This window comes from Plenodomus lingam, assembly GCF_022343315.1.
Source record: "Plenodomus lingam strain CAN1 chromosome Unknown contig_26, whole genome shotgun sequence".
In the NCBI taxonomy this organism is placed as follows: domain Eukaryota; kingdom Fungi; phylum Ascomycota; class Dothideomycetes; order Pleosporales; family Leptosphaeriaceae; genus Plenodomus; species Plenodomus lingam.
Window position 1 is genome coordinate 746,977 of NW_027093941.1, and position 20,297 is coordinate 767,273.

The 20,297-nt window shown below is 53.1% G+C and overlaps 9 protein-coding genes across 9 annotated transcripts; 5 read left to right on the forward strand and 4 right to left on the reverse strand.

The window, feature by feature from the left end:
- Window positions 1–272: 272 nt before the first annotated feature.
- IAQ61_006501 (uncharacterized protein) lies at window positions 273–1,246 on the reverse strand (the record flags this gene model as incomplete). Its single annotated transcript, XM_003845337.2, has 6 exons — window positions 273–381; window positions 450–569; window positions 657–674; window positions 773–827; window positions 878–882; window positions 1,218–1,246. 6 exons carry the CDS (start codon window positions 1,244–1,246, stop codon window positions 273–275), a joined length of 336 nt encoding a protein of 111 aa, XP_003845385.2.
- Window positions 1,247–1,636: 390 nt separating this feature from the next.
- On the reverse strand, window positions 1,637–2,976 carry FEN1 (Elongation of fatty acids protein 2; the record flags this gene model as incomplete). The annotated part of the gene is made up of 4 exons (XM_003845338.2): window positions 1,637–2,158; window positions 2,212–2,773; window positions 2,823–2,827; window positions 2,878–2,976. The coding sequence occupies 4 exons, from the start codon at window positions 2,974–2,976 to the stop codon at window positions 1,637–1,639; spliced, it is 1,188 nt and encodes a 395-aa protein (XP_003845386.2).
- Window positions 2,977–3,274: 298 nt separating this feature from the next.
- On the forward strand, window positions 3,275–4,987 carry IAQ61_006503 (uncharacterized protein; the record flags this gene model as incomplete). Its single annotated transcript, XM_003845339.2, has 4 exons — window positions 3,275–3,755; window positions 3,810–4,725; window positions 4,781–4,890; window positions 4,941–4,987. The coding sequence occupies exons 1-4, from the start codon at window positions 3,548–3,550 to the stop codon at window positions 4,985–4,987; spliced, it is 1,281 nt and encodes a 426-aa protein (XP_003845387.1). The 5' UTR covers window positions 3,275–3,547.
- Window positions 4,988–5,281: 294 nt separating this feature from the next.
- On the forward strand, window positions 5,282–6,763 carry UBC1_1 (Ubiquitin-conjugating enzyme E2 1; the record flags this gene model as incomplete). Its single annotated transcript, XM_003845341.2, has 7 exons — window positions 5,282–5,299; window positions 5,597–5,604; window positions 5,704–5,883; window positions 6,094–6,139; window positions 6,242–6,271; window positions 6,388–6,571; window positions 6,624–6,763. 7 exons carry the CDS (start codon window positions 5,282–5,284, stop codon window positions 6,761–6,763), a joined length of 606 nt encoding a protein of 201 aa, XP_003845389.2.
- Window positions 6,764–7,478: 715 nt separating this feature from the next.
- On the reverse strand, window positions 7,479–9,397 carry IAQ61_006505 (uncharacterized protein; the record flags this gene model as incomplete). The annotated part of the gene is made up of 2 exons (XM_003845342.1): window positions 7,479–8,030; window positions 8,096–9,397. 2 exons carry the CDS (start codon window positions 9,395–9,397, stop codon window positions 7,479–7,481), a joined length of 1,854 nt encoding a protein of 617 aa, XP_003845390.1.
- Window positions 9,398–10,076: 679 nt separating this feature from the next.
- IAQ61_006506 (uncharacterized protein) lies at window positions 10,077–14,488 on the forward strand. Its single transcript, XM_003845344.2, has 3 exons — window positions 10,077–13,239; window positions 13,294–13,575; window positions 13,631–14,488. The coding sequence occupies exons 1-3, from the start codon at window positions 10,752–10,754 to the stop codon at window positions 13,849–13,851; spliced, it is 2,991 nt and encodes a 996-aa protein (XP_003845392.2). The 5' UTR covers window positions 10,077–10,751; the 3' UTR covers window positions 13,852–14,488.
- Window positions 14,489–15,457: 969 nt separating this feature from the next.
- IAQ61_006507 (uncharacterized protein) lies at window positions 15,458–15,818 on the forward strand (the record flags this gene model as incomplete). Its single annotated transcript, XM_003845346.1, has 2 exons — window positions 15,458–15,485; window positions 15,574–15,818. 2 exons carry the CDS (start codon window positions 15,458–15,460, stop codon window positions 15,816–15,818), a joined length of 273 nt encoding a protein of 90 aa, XP_003845394.1.
- Window positions 15,819–17,709: 1,891 nt separating this feature from the next.
- Window positions 17,710–19,789, reverse strand: IAQ61_006508 (uncharacterized protein; the record flags this gene model as incomplete). The annotated part of the gene is made up of 8 exons (XM_003845348.1): window positions 17,710–18,202; window positions 18,275–18,589; window positions 18,647–18,694; window positions 18,745–18,874; window positions 18,923–19,038; window positions 19,095–19,317; window positions 19,367–19,541; window positions 19,601–19,789. The coding sequence occupies 8 exons, from the start codon at window positions 19,787–19,789 to the stop codon at window positions 17,710–17,712; spliced, it is 1,689 nt and encodes a 562-aa protein (XP_003845396.1).
- Window positions 19,790–19,924: 135 nt separating this feature from the next.
- Window positions 19,925–20,155, forward strand: IAQ61_006509 (uncharacterized protein; the record flags this gene model as incomplete). The annotated part of the gene is made up of 1 exon (XM_066097206.1): window positions 19,925–20,155. One exon carries the CDS (start codon window positions 19,925–19,927, stop codon window positions 20,153–20,155), a length of 231 nt encoding a protein of 76 aa, XP_065952683.1.
- Between the last annotated feature and the right edge of the window lie 142 nt (window positions 20,156–20,297).

Sequence of the window (20,297 nt, forward strand, 5' to 3'; positions counted from 1 at the left end):
GTTGTCAGATTATAAAGAGTGCATGTTAATGGTAATGGGGAAATGAGATCAAGTCTCGAAGATGGGACTACCTAGACACTGCCATCAAACATCGATTTACAAAAACGTCATCGTCCAAGGGAAACCATGTCACAGCATAGTGCCATGGGGAGCACATATGATGAGCATTCTACACAAGTAGTAGATGACGATTGTATTCAAAACAAAGATTGTGTTCGTTCAGTCATCATGGGTATCTCCTCTCCTCTCCTCTCTCTCCCCCCCCCCACTCCTCACCTCCCAAACAGGAAGATCCCATATCCATTTCGAGCCCAGCTACGGCACCCATCAGAGAGGGTTTTGGTTGGTCGGTCGGCCCGTTGGTTGAAGAATTTATTTGCCCTATACATCTCCCTATTAGCACGTGTCTCCAACCATATGCATGCATACAAGAGTGGGAGATGACTTACGGGGCAGCTGGAGCAAGTGCAGCTGGAGCAGGTGCAGTTAGTGCACGCGCATTTTCCGTCGTTGCAGCTGCATTCGCCCTTGGCTTGGTTGACGAGGTTGTTGCAGGTGCAGGTGGTGCACTGGCAGGCGGTGGCGCAGTTGCAGTTGGGGTTCATGGTGACGGTTGGTTGGGTTGGGTTGGTTGTTTGAAAGTGCGCAAGTAGTACCGGTACAGTAGTGGGAGACTGGAGTCAAGATGGTCAAGTAGCTTGTATGAGAATGTGTTTGCTGGTGATGATGATAATCCTCTAGATGAGGGCATCGCGCCTTCTTATATACCTACACTGTAGCCACACACCTATACCCGCTGCCCTCTTTGTGCGGCCGTCCTCTCTCCCCTCTTCCCGTCAGCGTGCGCGGCAACGGCGGAATCGCACAAGTCTCTCACTTCTTCTTTCAATCACACCGCAAGCCTTGTTCCAGCACCATCCCTATCCTCCACAAGTCCTTCCGGTGGCAGAAGTTTTCGCCGGTTGCAAATCCGAGGCCCTGATTGGCGTGCGCGACTTGTGCGGACGCAAGTGGAGACGTCGAGGGCATGGGCGTGGGTGGACTAGCGCCGGATAAGAGTGGGCTGCGAGGTTGCGAGGTTTGTGCGACTGGATTGCCAAGAGGGGGGGGGGGTAGGAGTTGGTACTGTGAAGAATGATCCATGTGTGTGATGATGTGTCGCGGTGGCTGCGATAGGGAAACTCGACGTCCGTGGCGATCGCTGCACACTTGCTTACGCATAAATGTCGGCTTGCTGGCTGATCATGAGATCAGAATTGTGCGTGGGCGTTGGGAGGCATAGATAGATAGTAGATACCATCTTCAAGGTGACGAGCGGCCATGTAGGTTCATATTGCAACACAGGCTCTACTCCTACTCCTTATTTCACGGCCTACCTGACTAATCCATCTACTTCGATCGATGTGTGCGAATGATTGCCGCCATCTTACTGTCACTTGCGCTTCGCATAGTACGCTCCTTGCAAAAAGAAATACATATACCCCCCATGCTTCGCATTGAAAAGTCATTCACAACCACGGGGAATATCCCTGGACGCCTTATCCCTCCAAAGACCATACACAACGCCGGATCCTGTTTGTCGCTGTCCCCAACAAAACGAGTCATCTGACCCTCTTCCACAAGAGGCCCTGCCCTGTCAAGCAGCAGTCCTAGGTTTGGCCTTGGCGTCCTTCTTCGCCTTTGCCTCTTGCTTCTGCTTCTTCTTCTTCTCCTCGAGCTTCTCTGCCGCCTTGCGCTTCAGGCTTGCCTTCTCCTCCTCAGTCTTCTGGATCGGCTTAAAGAAGCCCTCCAGCCTGCTCTGCTGTGCTGTCTTCATATTCTTATTCAGCTTGGCCGCTCCGTTGCGCACTCTGTCTTCGCTGAAATGTTTTTCCTCGACGAGGAACTTGACAAGTCCCTCTACATCCGGTGCCTCCCACTTGAAGTCGCATTCTGGGTCGTCGGCCGGTCGCACGTCGGGCTCGAGGAAGAGAAGGCGCGCATCGGCAAACGGCCAGTCTTCCGGGATGGTGAGTTTGCCCTTGGGTTGTGACTGAATATGCTTGACCACGCCTTCGAGATCCTTGTGTTCGCGGATGAGCTTCAGGGCAGTACTGGGGCCGATACCCTTGATGGGGTCAAGGTAATCACAGCCTAGAAGAATGCAAAGGTCGATAAACTGTTTGTCTCGCGTTAGTATGTACTCGATGCTCAATCAGTGCGCATCCTTACCTGAGTGCGATCCATGGCCAAGCCTTCTAGCACCTTGTCCAAGTGAATTTCCAGGATGGGTTCCTTGCGCTGTTCGCTAAAGGTGAGATGTCGCAGCAGGATTGGCGAGTTGAACGTCAGGGTGTCCATATCCTCCGAGGCTGCAGCATAGACCTTGCCACCTCGAGCCAGCACAGCACACTGGGCCTCGGCCTCGGTGGGGGCGACAATGAACGGGATGCCCATGAGTTTGAGCAGTCGGCGGCACTCCTCGTTGTGTTCTCTCGTCACCCTTACTGTTCGCCGTGAAAACTTCTCCACGTCTTCTGCTGTACCTGTCTCTTTGGCTTCTTCGGCCGCCGCTTGCGCTTCGGTCTTGCGCTGGAAACGCTTGGCGAGCTCACCCGACTTGAGCTTTGGTGGTGCGCCATCAAAGACGTAAAGGGGCTTGATTCCGTTGTCAACCATGCGGAGGGTTCGATAGAAGAGACCCATAAGATGGGACGTAGTTTCGCCTGACTCGTTCATGAGCTGCTCGCCCCCAGAGCGCACTGCGATGAGGAAGCTGTAAATGCTCATGGATCTAGGCAGGTTAGATGTCTGTATTATAGTGCGGAACGAGACCGACATACGCATCCTGTAGTCAATCAGTATACCCGATGACCCGTGTAATCCTTGAAAACTCACAATGGCGACCTTGCGACCGAACTGGTTCTTGATCTCGCCCGCCTTGATGGCATCCGGTGCGTGCTCTTGAATGAGCTGATGCAGATGTTTGATACCCATCCTGGCTGTGTTGTTCGCGCACGCCTTCTTTTGGTATTATCGTGTAAAGAAAATCAGATAGAAGCGGTTGTGCGCGTGTCAAAGTCGGGCGCAGGCAGCGGACGCTGGTGGCTGGTGGAGCAAGACGCTTTTGCGAACGTCACTGTCGTCGCGTCGCGTCCACGAACATGGATTCACGAAGTCACGGCCCTCTTCCTTGGCAATCTACCCCACACTCGACAACCCATGGACGACATACAGTCATACCGTAATTGTACATGCCTGAGCCGATCATTGAGGCTGTTTCAGGATGCAGCATGTCAGATTTGATTACATAGAAAAGTATCAAGTCCGAAACGGGCATCGGCCATCTACAATTACCTTTGCCGAGTGCTCGGAGAGCTGTTGAGACTGCTTTGCCACCACTCCGGAGTTTTATCCGTACCGCGGCTCATGGATGTGCTGTGGGGAATCCGAGGCCCAAGATGGTCCAATGGATGCGTCTTCTCTGAATGTCACATTCATCAACTAAACTCAGCTTCACAGACTTGACTTCTCCATACGCTTGCCCTTTCTCTGACTCTGCACCATTATGCTTCGACCGCTCTACAGACAGGCCGCAAGGCAATTGAGCGCTCCCGTCCGTTCTGCCGCAATCGGGAAGCGTTGCATGCACACTCCGGTAGCATTTGACTGGAAAGATCCCTTGAATGCGGCCAATCTATTCACAGAAGAGGAGCTTGCTATTGCAGAAACAGCAGAGTCTTATTGTCAGGAACGCATGCTTCCAAGAGTGCTAGGTTTGTTGTCCAGCATAAAGCGTAAGCCCATGCACTCGCTGACGTAATGGATAGAGGCGTATCGCAATGAGGATTTTGACCGAAAGATCCTCGAAGAGATGGGTGAACTGGGTCTCCTAGGTGCCACTATTCAAGGCTACGGGTGTGCAGGCGTCAGCAGCGTAGCAGCTGGTCTCATCACTCGAGCAGTCGAACGGGTAGACTCGGGATACCGGTCTGGATATTCCGTGCAAAGCTCACTTGCCATGGGCGGCATCGAAGAATTTGGCTCTCAGGAACTCAAGGACCGTCTACTACCAAAAATGGCAAAGGGACAACTCCTTGGTTGCTTTGGTCTCACAGAGCCTAATCACGGCTCAGATCCAGGGTCCATGGAGACAGTGGCAAGACCACATCCCACCAAGAAGGGCTACTACTCATTGTCCGGCTCGAAGACGTGGATCACAAACTCACCTATCGCCGACGTTCTTTTGGTATGGGCAAAACTCGAGAGTACTGGCAAGATTCGTGGATTCGTCGTGGAGCGTGACCAATGCCCACCAGGAACGTTAGAAACGCCTGCGATCAAGAACAAAAATGGGCTCCGAGCTTCGATTACAGGCATGATCCAACTAGACGACTGTCCTGTTTCTGAAGCAAACATGTTCCCTGAAATTGAGGGCCTACGTGGACCCTTTAGCTGTTTGAACTCGGCGAGATATGGCATCGCGTGGGGCACCATCGGTGCGCTGGAAGACTGCATCTCAAGAACACGGCAGTATGCTTTGGACAGGAAACAGTTCAAGGGTAATCCCATTGCAAAGTACCAGCTCGTACAGAAGAAACTGGCAGACGCCACGACCGATGCTGCTTATGGTATCTTGGCCGCGCACCAGGTCGGACGTCTCAAGGACGAAGGCAAGGCCTCGCCAGAGATGATCTCTATGATTAAAAGGCAAAACTGCGACCGAGCTTTGGTCAATGCCCGAACGTAAGTGACGGTTTGCAAGTATCAAGATGGTCTAGCAGCTACTGACACTGTATAGCCTCCAAGAGGTTTTTGGTGGCAATGCCGTCTCTGACGAATATGGCATTGGAAGGCACGTAGCGAATCTGTTTGTGACCCAAACGTATGAGGGCCAAAGCGACATTCACGGTACGTATCCAAGTTTCGATGCTGGCCTGTCTCTCACTAACACATGGCAGCGTTGATTCTGGGCCGTGCCATTACCGGTCTCCAGGCTTTTTGCTGATTGCTTTTCGGTGGTGAAGCTGCCTACACGGCTTACGACAGAGTACAAGCAGGAAGACTACAAAGTTCGACGGCCTTGGGGGTTGGACGACGCTGGACATGATAGGTGCTTGTGTTCTGCCGTGTGCAAGTGAATGCCTAGTTCCCATGTGTATGTAGTGAGCATGCAGGAAGGTAGCACAACTGGTTACGCCAACGTGCGGCTCGAGCCGACTCCACAATGAGGATTGATGGTACACAGTAGGTACGGTACAGCCCCGCTCTTCTCATCAGCAGTCTCGTGGCGAACTTTGCAATGCAGGAGAGTGTCTGGGTATGTGAATATGCAGCCTCGAACTGCCACCCTCTCCTCTCTTGCTTCACAGTTGCCACCGGAGGCGCCGTTGTGGCTGCAGGCAGAAAGCGCATGGGTCTGCACTCGGCTTGGGTTTGTATGGGCAGGCAGTTTCCGATGCGAGATGATAAATAGCTGGGTACCTGCTTGTCCCTCCAACTAAGCGCCTGGCCCGTTGTTGGTAGAATCCAGCTTCGCTTCTTGTCACTGACATTTGCTACGCCTCACTTGAAGTGCTTTGCCGCGCTGGAGATCTCGGCTGGAGCAGAGTGACAGTCACACAGGTACGTTAGGCGTGGGTTGGGCTGGCTGGCCCTTCCGCTGACACGCCGCCGCACCTGCTCAGTCGGTCTAACTCACACTAACCGCCGCCTTGCAACCAGACGCTCCCCACTACAACTCTTCAAACCCACGACGCTCTTCTCTCTCTCTCTCTCTCTCTTTCTCTGCCACAATACTCAACCACCACACCACCACACCCACACACCCTTCTACGCACAACCCCACACACTTGCCGCCATGGCCCTCAAGCGCATTAACAAGGAGCTCACTGACCTCGGCCGGTACGTGTTGCCTCCTTCCCAGCCCACCCACGCTTGCACCTTTGCTCGCATGACAGCGAGCCCCGGCCAGCGAAGGCGGGGGCGCTGCACCCTTCACCCTCCACCGTTCACCATGACCCCGTACGCCGTATACGGTACACGGTGCTTGCAGCGTCGCAGCGTCGCAGTATCGCCGTGGCAGGAGCATTTTGGCTAACATGAAACCCACAGCGACCCTCCCTCCTCCTGCTCAGCTGGTCCCATCGGAGATGATCTGGTACGCCACTCGTGGTGCAAAATCCGCGACTGCGCTGTGTCGCCGACATGGCCACCACAAGAACAACCCGCCACAGACAAAGTTTGCTAACAGTTGCGATAGTTCCACTGGCAAGCAACCATCATGGGTCCTGTACGTACATTCTCGATATACTGAGTTTTCCACCCCCGTCCTCCGCCCGTCCCACGACTCTTCACACGTTCCCATGGACCCACTCGGTCGACAACACAACTGACAATCTGTAATAGAGCGATTCACCATATTCGGGCGGCGTATTCTTCCTAGCCATCCACTTCCCAACCGACTACCCTTTCAAGCCCCCGAAGGTCAACTTCACCACCCGCATCTATCACCCCAACATCAACTCGAATGGCAGCATTTGCCTAGATATTCTGCGAGACCAGTGGAGCCCTGCTCTTACCATTTCAAAGGGTAGGTGGAGAGATGCCCGTGGCTTTGATTCGGTTTACTAACGCAAGTGTAGTGTTGCTGAGTATTTGCTCGATGCTGACAGACCCGAACCCCGACGACCCGCTCGTCCCTGAGATTGCACATGTCTACAAGACGGACAGATCTCGCTACGAGTCGACAGCGCGCGAGTGGACCCGAAAGTACGCCATCTAGAGCAGGCAGGCGTAGGATGGTGAAGGACGGTCTCTCTGCTCTTCACGACAGGGACGAGAGCCGAGTGATAGGTGAATACCAAGGACATGCATCTCATGACATGGTGGAATGACGGAGTTCTTCTGGTACTTTGGCAGCAGTAGTCATGCGGAATTGGGCTTCATAGTGTTGGTAATCATCACTCTTAGCGGATGACTAAACCTTGTTTCTTCTCTCGACGGAGTACCTAGTGCTGGCGAGGGCCCAAAACTGCGCCACTTGGCATGCGACCTGTTGTCTTCCCAAGCATGACTGTATTGCTGTATCGCAACTTGCCCCCCTATTTTGTATGATGTGAGAAATTTGATGTACCCCTTATGTATCATGATGTGAAACCAGAGCGAAAAAGAGAAGGAAAGGTATGAATAGATCATCTCACCGGGTTGCACGTTCTAAAAGTGGAAGAAACATGGTGAAACGCTCCCGGTAAGACAGAGGGGGGGTGGGGGGTTCACGAGAACATCCATTTCCAGATATATAAAAATACAATCACGTGCCATGACCATTAACCCCCCCCCCCTTCCCAAAAAAAAACTCGGGTTTAAGCATGAAAGAGAAGAAAAGAAAAGAAAATTCAAGTGAATTTGGCGAGGGAGAAATTGTACAGGGGGTTTTTGTATGAATTCTTTTTCTTATTTTGGCATGCATGGAGATTTTATTGTTGTTATTTTTTAGACTATGATGGGTATGGCGTGTCTTTGTCTTTTTGAATTGCAGTCTCTCCTCCTTGTTGTTCTTCTACTTCTTGTGGGTTTGGTGGAGAATCTTGGTGGGTTGTGGGTTGTTGGGTGGTGATCTCTGAGCTGGTGGGTTGTTGGGTGGTGGGTTCTGGACTGCCAGCTTCTTGACTACCAGCCTCTTTTGTACCCCTTCCCTCCTTGACCTCTACCGCCCCCTCCACACCCTTCCTATCCCCAACATCCCGACCCTCTCGAATCGCCTTGGCCACAGCCGCCAGCTCCTTCATCTTCTCCAATTCCAAGCGCTTCCCCAACGCCTCGAGCTGTTCGCGCCGCCGAAGGTTGAGCATGTAGACGGGGCCGACCAAGGGTCCCAACAGCGTAGGCCGGGTCTTCATCTGTATGTCGTGTACGAGTCGCTGGAGCAGGGAGCGGAATGTGGCTTGTACGTGTTTGATGGCTGCGCCTTTGCGGCCAAGGTCGTTGGTGGGGTCGGCGGGGTCGCGTAGGCAGAGCATGTAGATGGGCAGCGGATTTACTTCGCCGCCCTGTTTGTGGGAGTGAGCATGGTTATGGTAGAGAAGAGGGCAGGGGGGAGGGGGGTGTGGTTTACCTCTAATCTGGCTTGTACCTTGCCGGTTCTGACGGGCACGGCTTGCTTGTCGAAGATTTCGGCGGGCTCAATGGAGACGCCGTGCTTGGTGGTGTCAAAGTCGCGCCAGAAACGGAGGAAATTGACTAGGGCACCGGCTGCGTCATTTCGTGCGTGGGGCTGATGCTGGATGCTGGCCACGATCATCATGAAGAGCGAGTAGGAGCCAAAACCTCCCCGGAATACGTCACTCAAGCCCCGGATTTCAAAGATTGTCTTGATGACGGTGAAAAGGGTGAGCAAATAGGGATATTCTTTCAGGTAGCGTTGGATGATGTCTCGAGACTGGGTCGTGTCGTTGGCTAATACGATTTGAATGTCCAGGGTAGAGGTCCGGTGTTGCAAGGAAATGAGGGGATATCGGGCATATCGAAAAATGGTGATGAGGTAGGTACCCGAGGTATCCTTCAGCATCGAATGTAGTTTTTGTAGTCCACCCAATGCCTTGGAGCGTTGCATGGGTCGTGGGGGCAAATGTGCCCGTTCGGGATCCGGGATTTGATGTGGCCTTATCAATCGAAAGTCAATGTCGGAGGTGGCGAGAGCGAGGCCTGTCCGCTCCGAGCCAAATACCTCGAGGGTGTGGTCAGGCATGCGCTCGAGGACATGGCGTCGCACTTCCTTGATGACATGGTCGCGCGCCCTTTGCTCGAGGCGGGTGGGTTTGGCGTAGGCGCAGAACCTCTCCATCTCCAGGGCCAACCTGTCCATGGCTGACATGTCCTCCCTCTCGGCTCGCGACGGACACCATGGCAGACTGCTTTCCTTGACAGGCTCGGGATTCACCATGGGCTCTACAATGATGCCCTCGTAGTCCTCCAAAGCCTTGGAGGCATTTTTTGCCAGCGTCAGGGCCTCGAAGGACCGCTGGCGCGAAGCCTCTCGCCGCTGCCATTCCGCCTTTGCGTTTTTGATGACGCTCGCGACGCGCTTATATTCCTGCCAGGCACCCTGGCTTGTTGGCTTATCGGTCTTGGGCCGGCGGATGACCAGTCCGCGCCTGGGTCGTGGTTCGCCCTTGGCCGATGGTGTTGCTGGTGTTGCCTCTGCATTGGCGTGCAACACTACATTGGCAACATCACCGGCTGCCTCTTCTCGCGTGGCCTCATCGGCGGCGGCGGTGGTGGTGGTGGTGGTGGTGGAGAAGGCGGCGTATAGGCGCTGCTGTTGTGGGCCGGGCGCGATGAAGTGCTGCCACAGGGCAATCGATGGCGTGAAGCGATTACGGGCGCGACATGTCAGCCGGCTGCGCGAAGATTGCATGAGGAGGCGCGCAGTGTCAGTGTGGCGAGTGGGGAGTCTCAGTGAACAGAAGGGATTCTTTTGGGGGAAGGTTGTGGGCTGCTTTGAAGCACGTTGCCAAGCAATTTTAGCCCGTTACCGCCGGCCGGTAGGTTCTGTGGGTGCCTGCAGTACACAGCTGGGAAGAGCGTGTACTATCCATGTAGGTACATTGTACAGTACACAGGACAGTACTCTTACCTATTGTATGTCACACTCACAACGTAAGTACCACGTAGCAGTAGTTACGGTTAGTTGGCATTACTGCATGTAGTAGTACCTACAGGACTATGGTTATGGTACCGGTATGTGAGCGGGACAGATCTATCCGTCCATCCATCCATCCACCTACCGTACTATCTTCTTACTCTACCACAGTAACACTATACAGTAAACCATGTCATGCATGGGGAGCTTCTTCCCATGGAACCCAGCCAGCCAGGAAGAAGCTTCGGGAACCCAGAGTGCCTAGAGCTAGGTAGTAGAGTCCTCTCTACTCTACCCTACGGGTACCGCGTGCCTTGTTGGTCCTGGCTCCTATATTCCTGTTCCATGAAAAGGCCAAGACGTCAACACGTGCACAAAGCGGTAAGAGAGCAGCAGCAAATTACAGAACCAACAGTCATGGTGGGTCCGACGTTTCTCGAATCTTTGCCGCCCTGTTGCTGCTTGTTGCCTTGCTTGCTTGTTGCTGCTGCACGTCGGCAAAGAGAGAGGGGGGAGGGGCCTGCGCTTTTTTGCTGAATTGGCCACGGGCATGCTCCTCACCTGTGACGTCCGCAACCGCCTTAACCTAGTGGGGTTGCTTGGTGGAAGCTCCCCAGTGCCCACCCACCCACCAAAGACAACTTTTTCTTCCGGTATTGCTCTCTTCTCTCTCTCTCTCTCTCTCTCTCTTTCTCTTTCTCTTTCTCTCTCGCTTGCTCTCTTTCTCCTGCTCTTTCTCTCCCTCCCTCCCTCTCTCCCTCTCTGTCCCCGCTGCTGTTGCCACTTCTCCCGCGGCTGTACGATTAGAGTACTCGTTCCCCACCAACGCTCGCCAAGACCATTCTGATCCATTGGTCAACATACAGTACACTTATATTCTCTCTGGCGAATCTATTGTTCCTCTGCACTGCTTTTCTTGCTCTCTTCGTATTCTCCCCCCCCCCCCCTCCCTCTCTCTTTCCGTTCGTGCAGTGCAACTTCTCGAGGGCTGTCCAAGCGCTAGGCTGGGAACGCTCTTTCCTGTCTCACAAGTAGATAAAAGGCAGGAGCTTCTGGACAGCAGGTACGCCACTCGATTCATGCTGTGATAATATAGGATCAAGTCTCTTACAGCTTGAACACACTTTGCATGCCCACCTTAAATTCCACCCCTCGTCATTCTCCTGATCCTTGCCAGCCTACTCCGTCTCTGACTGACTTGAGGCAGCATAACGTTCACCCAAATCACAATCTCCCCATGGCTCCCCCCACGAACCCAGAGGGAACCCCAAAAGAGCCCTTTGAGCCACGCGCAAGCCAGCACCCAGCACTTCATCCAGACATTACCAATGTGCCCGTCACGCCCGGCGTGCATCTGGACGGCGGTTCCGCATACTTTGAAAACCCCGCCACCAACCATGACAACAATCTACCCTTCGATCCAGAGACGGCCACACCGGGACCCTCGTGGAATGCCAACTCCTATTTCTCAAACCAACAGAGGGCCACGGCCGACGCCCCTACAGAGGCAAGCGCAGGCGCGCGAACAGAGGGGGAGCTTTCTGAGAAGCTGGGCAGCGTCCCCATATTCAATGGCAAAAAGGATCTGGCAGATACGGATCCCCGAGCTGCTCACCCAGGCCTCAACCTGAGTGGTGGTGTAATCAGCGCGACGTTTGCCATACCATACAGCCTTGGGTTTTCCCCTGGCAACGATTGGGAGATGAACCCGCGTCGAGGAACTTCTGCCTTGTTCGACTCCTTCTCCTACCTAGCTTCCTCATCATCACCATGGAACCATACGCTTGTGGGATGGACAGGTGAACTTGCCAGCGCAACAGCTGCTGGGCCTGCAGAAGCACCCATCAACAGAGCTGCTGCGCCCATCCCAGTCGATCCAAAGACGCCCATCCCCGCGCCTCAACAACCAACTGGAATGCGTATTGGGCGCGAAGACCGTGAACGCCTCGAGAGACAACTTGAGCGCGACCATGGTGGGAAGATTGTCCCCGTCTGGCTAGTCGATGAAGTGGATGAGGGAAAAGACGAGTTTGTGGTCAAGAAGGACCAAAGCCACTGGCGGACCTATGCAGAACACGAGCTATACACCATGTTCCACTACAAACAAAACGAGCCAGCAGATGGACGTGCTGCCCGCAAGTCTTGGGCAGACTACTACCGCATGAATAAGCTTTTTGCGGACAAGATCCTCGAAATCTACAAGCCAGGAGACATAGTCTTGGTCCACGACTATCCGCTCTTGCTTCTACCCAGTCTGCTCCGCCAGCGCCTGCCCAACATTTACATTGGATTCTTCTTACACATTCCCTTCCCCAGTAGTGAATTCTACAGGTGTCTTAGCAGGCGCAAGGAGATTCTCGAGGGGGTATTGGGTGCAAACATGATCGGATTCCAATCATATAGCTATTCACGTCATTTTTCTTCTTGCTGCACCAGAATATTGGGCTTCGATTCGTCCTCGGCAGGTGTCGATGCTTACGGAGCTCACGTGGCTGTGGACGTATTCCCCATTGGTATCAATGCGGTCTCGACGCAGAGGCAAGCGTTTGGCGATCCAGAAATCGATGAACGAATCAAGGGGATACGCGAAATGTACGCTGGAAAGAGGATCATTGTCGGTCGCGATCGCTTGGACGCTGTTCGTGGAGTCGTGCAGAAACTACAAGCCTTTGAGATGTTTTTTGAAAAGTATCCTGAATGGCAAGGCAAAGTCGTCCTCATTCAGGTCACGAGTCCTAGCGGGGTCCGCACGGATCGTGGCGATGGCGCTCAAGAGAAGGTGGTCAATAAGATTTCAGATCTGGCCGCCAAGATCAACGGGGTATACGGCACACTCGACTACACACCAGTTCGCCACTTTCCGCAGTACTTGTCTCGCGAAGAGTACTTTGCTCTGCTCCGGATTGCAGACATTGGCCTCATCACCAGTGTCCGCGATGGCATGAACACGACGAGCATGGAATACGTCATCTGCCAAAAGGACAACCATGGGCCGTTGATTCTTTCGGAATTCTCGGGAACTGCAGGCTCTCTGAGTGGCGCGATACACATCAACCCATGGGACCTGGGAGGCGTAGCCGATGCCATCAACGGCGCATTGAAGCAAGGTCCAGAAGAGCGTGCAGAACAACACAAGAGGCTATACAATCACGTTGTTTCCAACAATGTTCAGTCATGGACAAACAACTACTTGAAGAAGCTCATGACGAACCTCTCGTCATTCGATCAGTCGTTTGCTACACCAGTGTTGGACCGGGCCAAGCTGCTTTTCCAGTACCGACAAGCGAAGAAGCGGCTGTTCATGTTTGATTATGATGGCACGCTGACACCTATTGTCCAAGATCCGTCAGCAGCTCTCCCGTCTGATCGGGTCACCCGCACCTTGAAGATGCTAGCGGCTGATCCGGCCAATTCGGTATGGATCATCAGCGGCAGAGACCAAGCATTCTTGAACGAGTACCTGGGCCACATACCCGAGCTGGGTCTCAGTGCAGAGCACGGCAGTTTCATGAGGAACCCGCGAAGCGATGTTTGGGAGAATTTGACGGAGAAGACCGACATGAGCTGGCAGCAAGAAGTGCTTGACATTTTCCAGCACTACACGGACTGCACGCAAGGTAAGGCGATGGATGTTTGCAGACTGGTTGGGTTGTGTACTAATGTGCAAAAAGGGGCCTTTATCGAACGGAAGAAGATTGCGCTGACATGGCACTATCGGCGAGCCGATCCCGAGTACGGCGCATTCCAGGCGCGGGAGTGCCAAAAGCATCTGGAGCGCACGGTGGCCAAGAAGTACGATGTGGAAGTCATGACTGGCAAAGCCAATCTCGAGGTTCGGCCCAAGTTTGTCAACAAGGGTGAGATTGCAAAGAGACTTGTGCATGAATATGGCAGCCGGCCGGGAGAGCCTCCTGAGTTTGTGCTTTGCCTGGGCGATGATTTCACAGACGAAGGTAGGGGCAGGGCTGTACATGGAAAGTGGTGGAGCAGGTTACTAATTGAGGACAGACATGTTCCGATCATTACGGCAGTCGGCATTACCGTCGGACCACGTCTTCTCGGTGACGGTGGGTGCAAGTTCAAAGCAAACGTTGGCAAGCTGGCATCTGGTGGAGCCTTCGGATGTGATTTCGGTCATCTCGTTGTTGAATGGTGCGGCGGATGCAGGCAATGTTGGGGCGGTTGCGGTTGTCGATGGGACTGTGCCGGAGAGTCGTGCTCAGAGTTGATGGTGGGGGAGGGTCAGTCCGGGTTGGTGATGGAGGTTGTCTGGAGCATTCTGCACGGAGTCTCTGTATGGAGGAGGATGGGTAGGATTTCATATGCAAGCGTGATGATCAGGGTCATGTTTAGAAGCATACATTATAGCGACGTGTGAGTGTGTTGTGAGGCCTTTGGATCTAGCTGTTCAATTGGGGGTTGGTAGTCTATATATGTAGATGAATGGGAATCACTACCTATTCGACGTCGCATCTGATGGCGCCGTGGGGGAGTTCAGAGTGGCCGATGACTACGTCCTCATCAAATGAAGCTGTTGGCTTCGCGCTCCTCAAAGTGGTTTCCCGCCCCCTGTGGCTCGGTTGCCAAGTGGTAATACGGACGGGAGGTACAATACGGTATCCCAAATAAGGAGGCTAGGCCTAGCTTCCATGTGAAGGACTGACTCGGCCGGTGCACAGGGCCAGACGAATGAGGGAGAGAATGTCGATGGCCGGGGAGATGTTGTTTGTTTTTTCCACACATTCGTAGGTACCGTATGTATGTATGTAGCAGCAAGCTCTGTGCCAAAACGGGGTCAACAAGGTGGCACAGTAGTGAACATGTACTATTGTAGAGTACCAAAGTTGGAGAGAGAGAGAAAGAGAGAGAGAGAGAGAGAGAGAAAGAGAGAGAGAGAGAGAAAGAGAGAGAGAGAGAGAGAGGAGAACGTACCGAGGGACGGGAGAGTGTCTAAGCCTGTTCCGTCTCTAGTCTGGACGGGCTACTGCAGTTTTCGGCCTAGCGTCTGCTCCACGCCCCACAGCCACGCCCCGCTCCCAGCTTCTAGAACTGGCCAAGTGCGTGAAACTGTAACGCGCCAACTTTTGAGTCTTGCCTCTCCCAACACAATGTACGCGAGAGGCCAGGAGAGGAGGAGGAAGAGGAGGAAGAGGAGGAGGAAGAGGAGGAAGAGGAGGATTGGACCTGTTTAGAGGGTGTTTGCCATGTTTTGCACGGGCTAGGAGACAACTCGGTACATCACCCACCGTTCCCCTCGGATTATGTCTTTTCTCTCTTCCTTTTCCTGGTTCCCAAGATAGCTTGTACATAGTCTGTACCCCGTACCCCGTTCTATACATACTCTACTCTACTCTACTCTCCGTCCCAACCCCCCCATTCTCCCCACTCGCTCTCGCTCGCTGATTACCCGTTACCGTTACTGTCACCTACCGTTACCGTTTGTGTTTTGCTGTCGTCTCCACCTATCTACTCGACCACCGCTCACTCTCTGCCCCCCCCCAATTCCTGTCGTTTCAGGTTTCGGAAAGTCTGCCGCGCTCACGCATTCATTCTCGCCCATATTTGAATTGCAATCGCCTAGCTCTTAGCGATACCGACCTATAACGCAGGGTTTTTTGCTGCTGCGCCACTTGCATTGAGGAAACACTGGAACAGCACTGGAATTGCCGTTCTCATCATATACACCGTCTGTCTCTCACACCCCTGGGCCCGAACTTCTCTCCTGTGCAGCTTCGAGGGAACTTTTTTCGACTTCTTCGGTGTATAGACCACGACTACTGGATTGTCAATACAAGCCTTTACTTCGCTGCGGTACATTCAAATTGAAGTTGCAGAATGGGTCTCATAGAAAAGCTACAAGCTCGTACGTTGTTTCCCCCTCCTCCATCCACCAGTCCTCACGGCCCCCTCCATCCATTGGGCTACCATCACCAATCTAACAACATTCACAGGCCTAGAGCTCTACCGTCTAGAACAACGTTACACACGCCGCGAAAAACGCACAACCTTCATCAGCGACGCGCACTACGTCGACGGCGAATACGTCTATGCCGCCTCTACCTCGGCCTCCTCTTCCTCCTCCCCAGCCAGCTCCGCCAAATTCTCAACCAGCACAACGAGCAGCCGGCGCTTCAGCAAGATGCCTGCAGCCCGGATAAAAGAATTCGCTCGTGCGGGCACGGGTCGATCGGCGTAGCGCAATGAGCTGCGCAAGAGACGGGCAGTCGTGCAACCACGACCATGTGCGGGAACACAAGGAAAAAGACCGAGACAAGTCCCGCAAGATAGGGGAGCTACATGGCTAGTCGGGACCTGGTGCAGCGTAACGTACAAACGACCATGTATGCATGTGTCGTACACCAGTACCTACAGCACATGGTAATGCCAGACCATGGCGCGGCGCTCTCACTTGCCGGAAAGCCATGGTGTTTGGTTGCTGCAGTGGTGGTGCACGCACGACGCTACCAGTATGTGCAGGCAGGCCGGCACACGAACGGGATGGAGGTGCGCGCGACACCACTCTGCGAGCAGAGCGGAAACCTTTGCACATTGAACATACGCAACGATATTACGACTATGCATTTCCTTTTTCTCTACTATTCTTTTTCCTAAGACGCTATCACTAGTAGTCAAACCTTCTTTTCGTTGTCCAGACGGTAAAAAAAAGTCCCGAATGTCACGGCAATGGGCGATGGATTTTCTCCGCAGATTTCCTTCTTCCTTCTTCTTTCCCTTCTGTTATCCCGTCTATAGTGCACACGACTTGCTATTATTACTGTTTTATTTGTCAATGTGCGGATATGGACGACATGTCGTATTTGTCACGGCCCTGTTTATTGGCGGATTGAGAGACACACAGGGAGAGATGGAGTAGTAGGAGACGACGAGGAGAAATATAAGATCAAAGTAAAATCTATCGAGTATCTGCTATCTGAACATCTGCCACCCACCACTTATATACGCAAGCCTAACCAAACAATCAAGCCTTGGGGTTTCCGCACACCGGCACAGCAAAATACTTGGGCGGGCGATCCCTTGCGCTTAAAGTCTCGTTGAGACTCGAGAGAGAAGAGGGGCGAAGGATGGAGATGGGGTAGTTGGACAAGAGACTACCGACGGAAAAACGATGAGATCAGATGAGATGGCATCACCTTCCACATCACACACCCACACACTCGGCTTGCCCTTTTGGACAATCCCACTAGTATACCGCCAAATCCCCCCTTGCAATACACGCACACACATACGTAGTACGTGCAATATAGCACCCCAGATCCCTCCACCCCCAGATCCTCTCCAACCCCCGCTCTAGCAAAACAACTCCCTCCCCCCCCCCACCTGCACCACTCACGCCTTACACATGTCATCCCCTCCCCCAGATAACCAACTCCCCCGCACAATATCAACCAGACACCTGACAGGCATAACGCCAACGCCAGCACCTACATGTCAATGTCAATGTCAACGTCAACGTCAACGTCAACGTCCAGCGTAAATCGTACAGCTGGTATAGTATACCGATACAGCGCCCTCGCCCCCTCCTCGGGCAAGATTTCCCGGCTAGGATCTTGGATGGGCTTGGGTGTGCGGTGAGGCGAGGCTGTGCGCTTGCCTGAGATCCGGGGTTTTGCGGGTGTGGAGGAGGGTTCTTGGGGCGGGGTGATTGGTTGGGTGTGGGTGTGGGTGCGGGTGCGGGTGCGGGTGCGTAGATGTATGTGTTTGTGTTTATATGTGGGGGGAGGGGGGGGGAAGAAGAGAGAAACACGTGGGTGGCATTGATTCGCAAGATATTGGTTGGGTATCTAATTAGTCTATGTGTGTGTATCGACTTCTCTCTTTTTCTTTTTCTTTGATTCTGCTTTCTTGGGGCAAAATATGGATGCCGGGGTTTTTTCACGGGCTCTGGAGTATCCTCTTGTGATGGAATGGCTGGATTCAGGGGTGAGGTATGCGGAAAGGAAAGTCCATGTCCTGGAAAGTAAAAAACTCCATTGTGCATGATGTCGTAAGATTCGTGATGAGGGATATGCGGTCTTGCTGTGATGCTGTCGCTGCAATCGTGGAAGCGCAAGAAAAAAAAATCTTTTCTAGACTTGGTCGTAGTCGCCCAGGACATCTTCTGGGTTCTCGTCTGGGAGCAGGTCAATGGTGTCATTTGTACGTGGTCCAATGTACGTTTTCCTTGCGCCTGCAAACCACCACACCGTACTGAACAGACCGATAAAGGCGGCCACACAAATGGCATAGTTCATGTTGTCTGCCCTGACCGGCTTCACCGTCGGGAAGAAGAGCACGATGCTGATGAAGATGACCCAGGCGACGGCAATTGCGTTGACCGGTTTACTCCATCGTCCCATGGTGTAGGGACCTGGATGGAAGACAACACTGCCTTCGTACCATCGGTGTGCAACAATGACTGCAATGTAGCTTATATCCAAGGCTGGCGCGGTGATGTTGAAAATCGCCGTAATCGTCAGCGTACTCCCGATACCGATCAAGTCGAGGCAGCTGCAAAAGGCTACAACTAGCCAGACCGCATTGACAGGCGTGTGCGTGTACTTGTTGACCTTGCTCCAGAATCTAAACAGAGAGTTGGAAAAAAAAGCGTTAGCCACATGTCCGTGTTCACTCGTGTTCGCGTTGGCCTCTTACTCGGAAAAGGGAAAGGCCCCGTCACGGGAAAATGCCCACGCCATACGCGCGTTCGCCAGCATGGCAGAGCATCCTGTGAAGAACTGGACAAGCATGACGAAGAACCACATGATTGTTCCACCAGTTCGTCCGCCTGCATTGAAGAAGATTTGTGCAACAGGGAGACCGGTTGGTGTGGTCATGATGGATTCGTAGTCTGACATGCAGAAGCAGAAAGTGACAGTCAGCATCCAGCCAGTAACGCCAGAGACCAGGATGGCCGCTCGTATCGCCACAGGGCCACGAATAGCAGCATCGTGAGTTTCTTCCGACATGCTGTGCAACATGGTTAGATTGGTTGGCAGATCTGGCGAGTTCGCGAACTGGACTTACTGCGTTGTGCCATCGTAGTCAGTCATGGTCCACGCCACTGAAAGGAATCTAGACAACTTTAGCACCGTTCTTGAAGCGACGGCTTTGTGGCAACCAACCCCAGGAGAAACGAGAACCCCTTGCTCCCCCAGCCGGAGCCATCCATTACAGTTGTAAATACCCATTGTGCACTTTGCTTGTTCGGTGTGAGAATGAGAAGGGCGATGCATATGCAGATTGATGCAATGACTGCATTAAAGTCAGTCGATAGTAGACACTTCAGTAGGGCTTACTGACTGTTGATAGGAGCAAACCATAGAATGATGCGGTGGAGCCAGTTGGTAGGAAACGAGCAGATGGTGCCAAACATGCAGAGGACGAATATAGCCAATAGCACCGTCTGATGTGCTTTGCTGTGCAGATGTGAGCGCCTTGCCATGGTGGCGAGCGGGGACGACGACAGTCTTACGGTTCGAATGCAGCTTCCGCATCGTGGAGCGTGTGCATGACAACGGTTGCCAATATCATCTGTGATATCGTGTACGCCAGACTTGCAACGCCCGCTGCTTGACCGAGAAAGTTGCACCAACCAATGATCCAGGCCCAGGATGCGACATGCTCTGGCGGAACGACATGCTTTGTGACATAGTACATACCCCCAGCAGTTGGATATGCAGAGACCAGCTCGGCAACTAGACAGCTAATCAGGAATGGTATCCTGATGGGATTGGCAGAACGTACCTGAGCTTGCTATGCAGTAGGCCATGACACTACCAATCAGCCATGCCCACACCGCTGTTGCCGGACCTCCTGAGCTCATGGGAGCTCCAAACGTAGCTGGAACGGAGCCTAGCACGCCGAGAATCGAAATTGCGTACGAGACAGTCGACCATCTTGAGAAGTGTCTTTGGAGCACCTGTATGAAGCGTCAACTTTTTTGCTCAAAAAAAAAGACATTGGTGGCGTATGTCGTACTGGAGTGTAACCAATGCGGACGAGTAGTCGATCATCATCGTCTGCAATTGTTGCCATGGTGCTCTGTTGCTGGTTGTATCCGCCTTTCTCCGTTGCTCTGTCAGTGTTTGAGGTGGGTCGCTGAACTGCGTTCACTTCTATAGCTGATGATCCCGTATCGGGGTGCTTGGAATCTGCACTGGTACCCATGATTAATGATCAACAGCAGAGCATGGGTTGCGTGAGGAATAGGAGAGAAAGAAGAAGAGGACCTCAAGGAAGAGGACGTGATTTGAATATACAGGGACGAAATAGACGATAGTGGGCCGAAACGAAGACTCATCCATGGGACTGACGGGAAACGCTGTTCGACCCACAGACCCAAGCACCAGGGACCTGATCTATGAAGCGGAAATGATAGGTGATCAAGAAGGCAACGCGGGTGAATGGGATAGTCATGTAGGTTTTATGATGACCTGGCTAGGTCAAGCCCAAGTCTGCCACGACATGGCCGATTCCGGTCCAGTAGTCTCATATTACGAGATGCAGACCACCTACCTTCTCCCCGTCACCTAGGGTGGTATTGCCTTAGGCCATGATGACACGTGCTGAGGGTCTCGCTTGGGGGAAAGTACGTGTGAGAATGCAAGCAAGGAGAGTGGGACGACGAGAGGCGCAAAAGTAACGAGTGACGGACAAAGTCTTTTTTCCCCCAAAC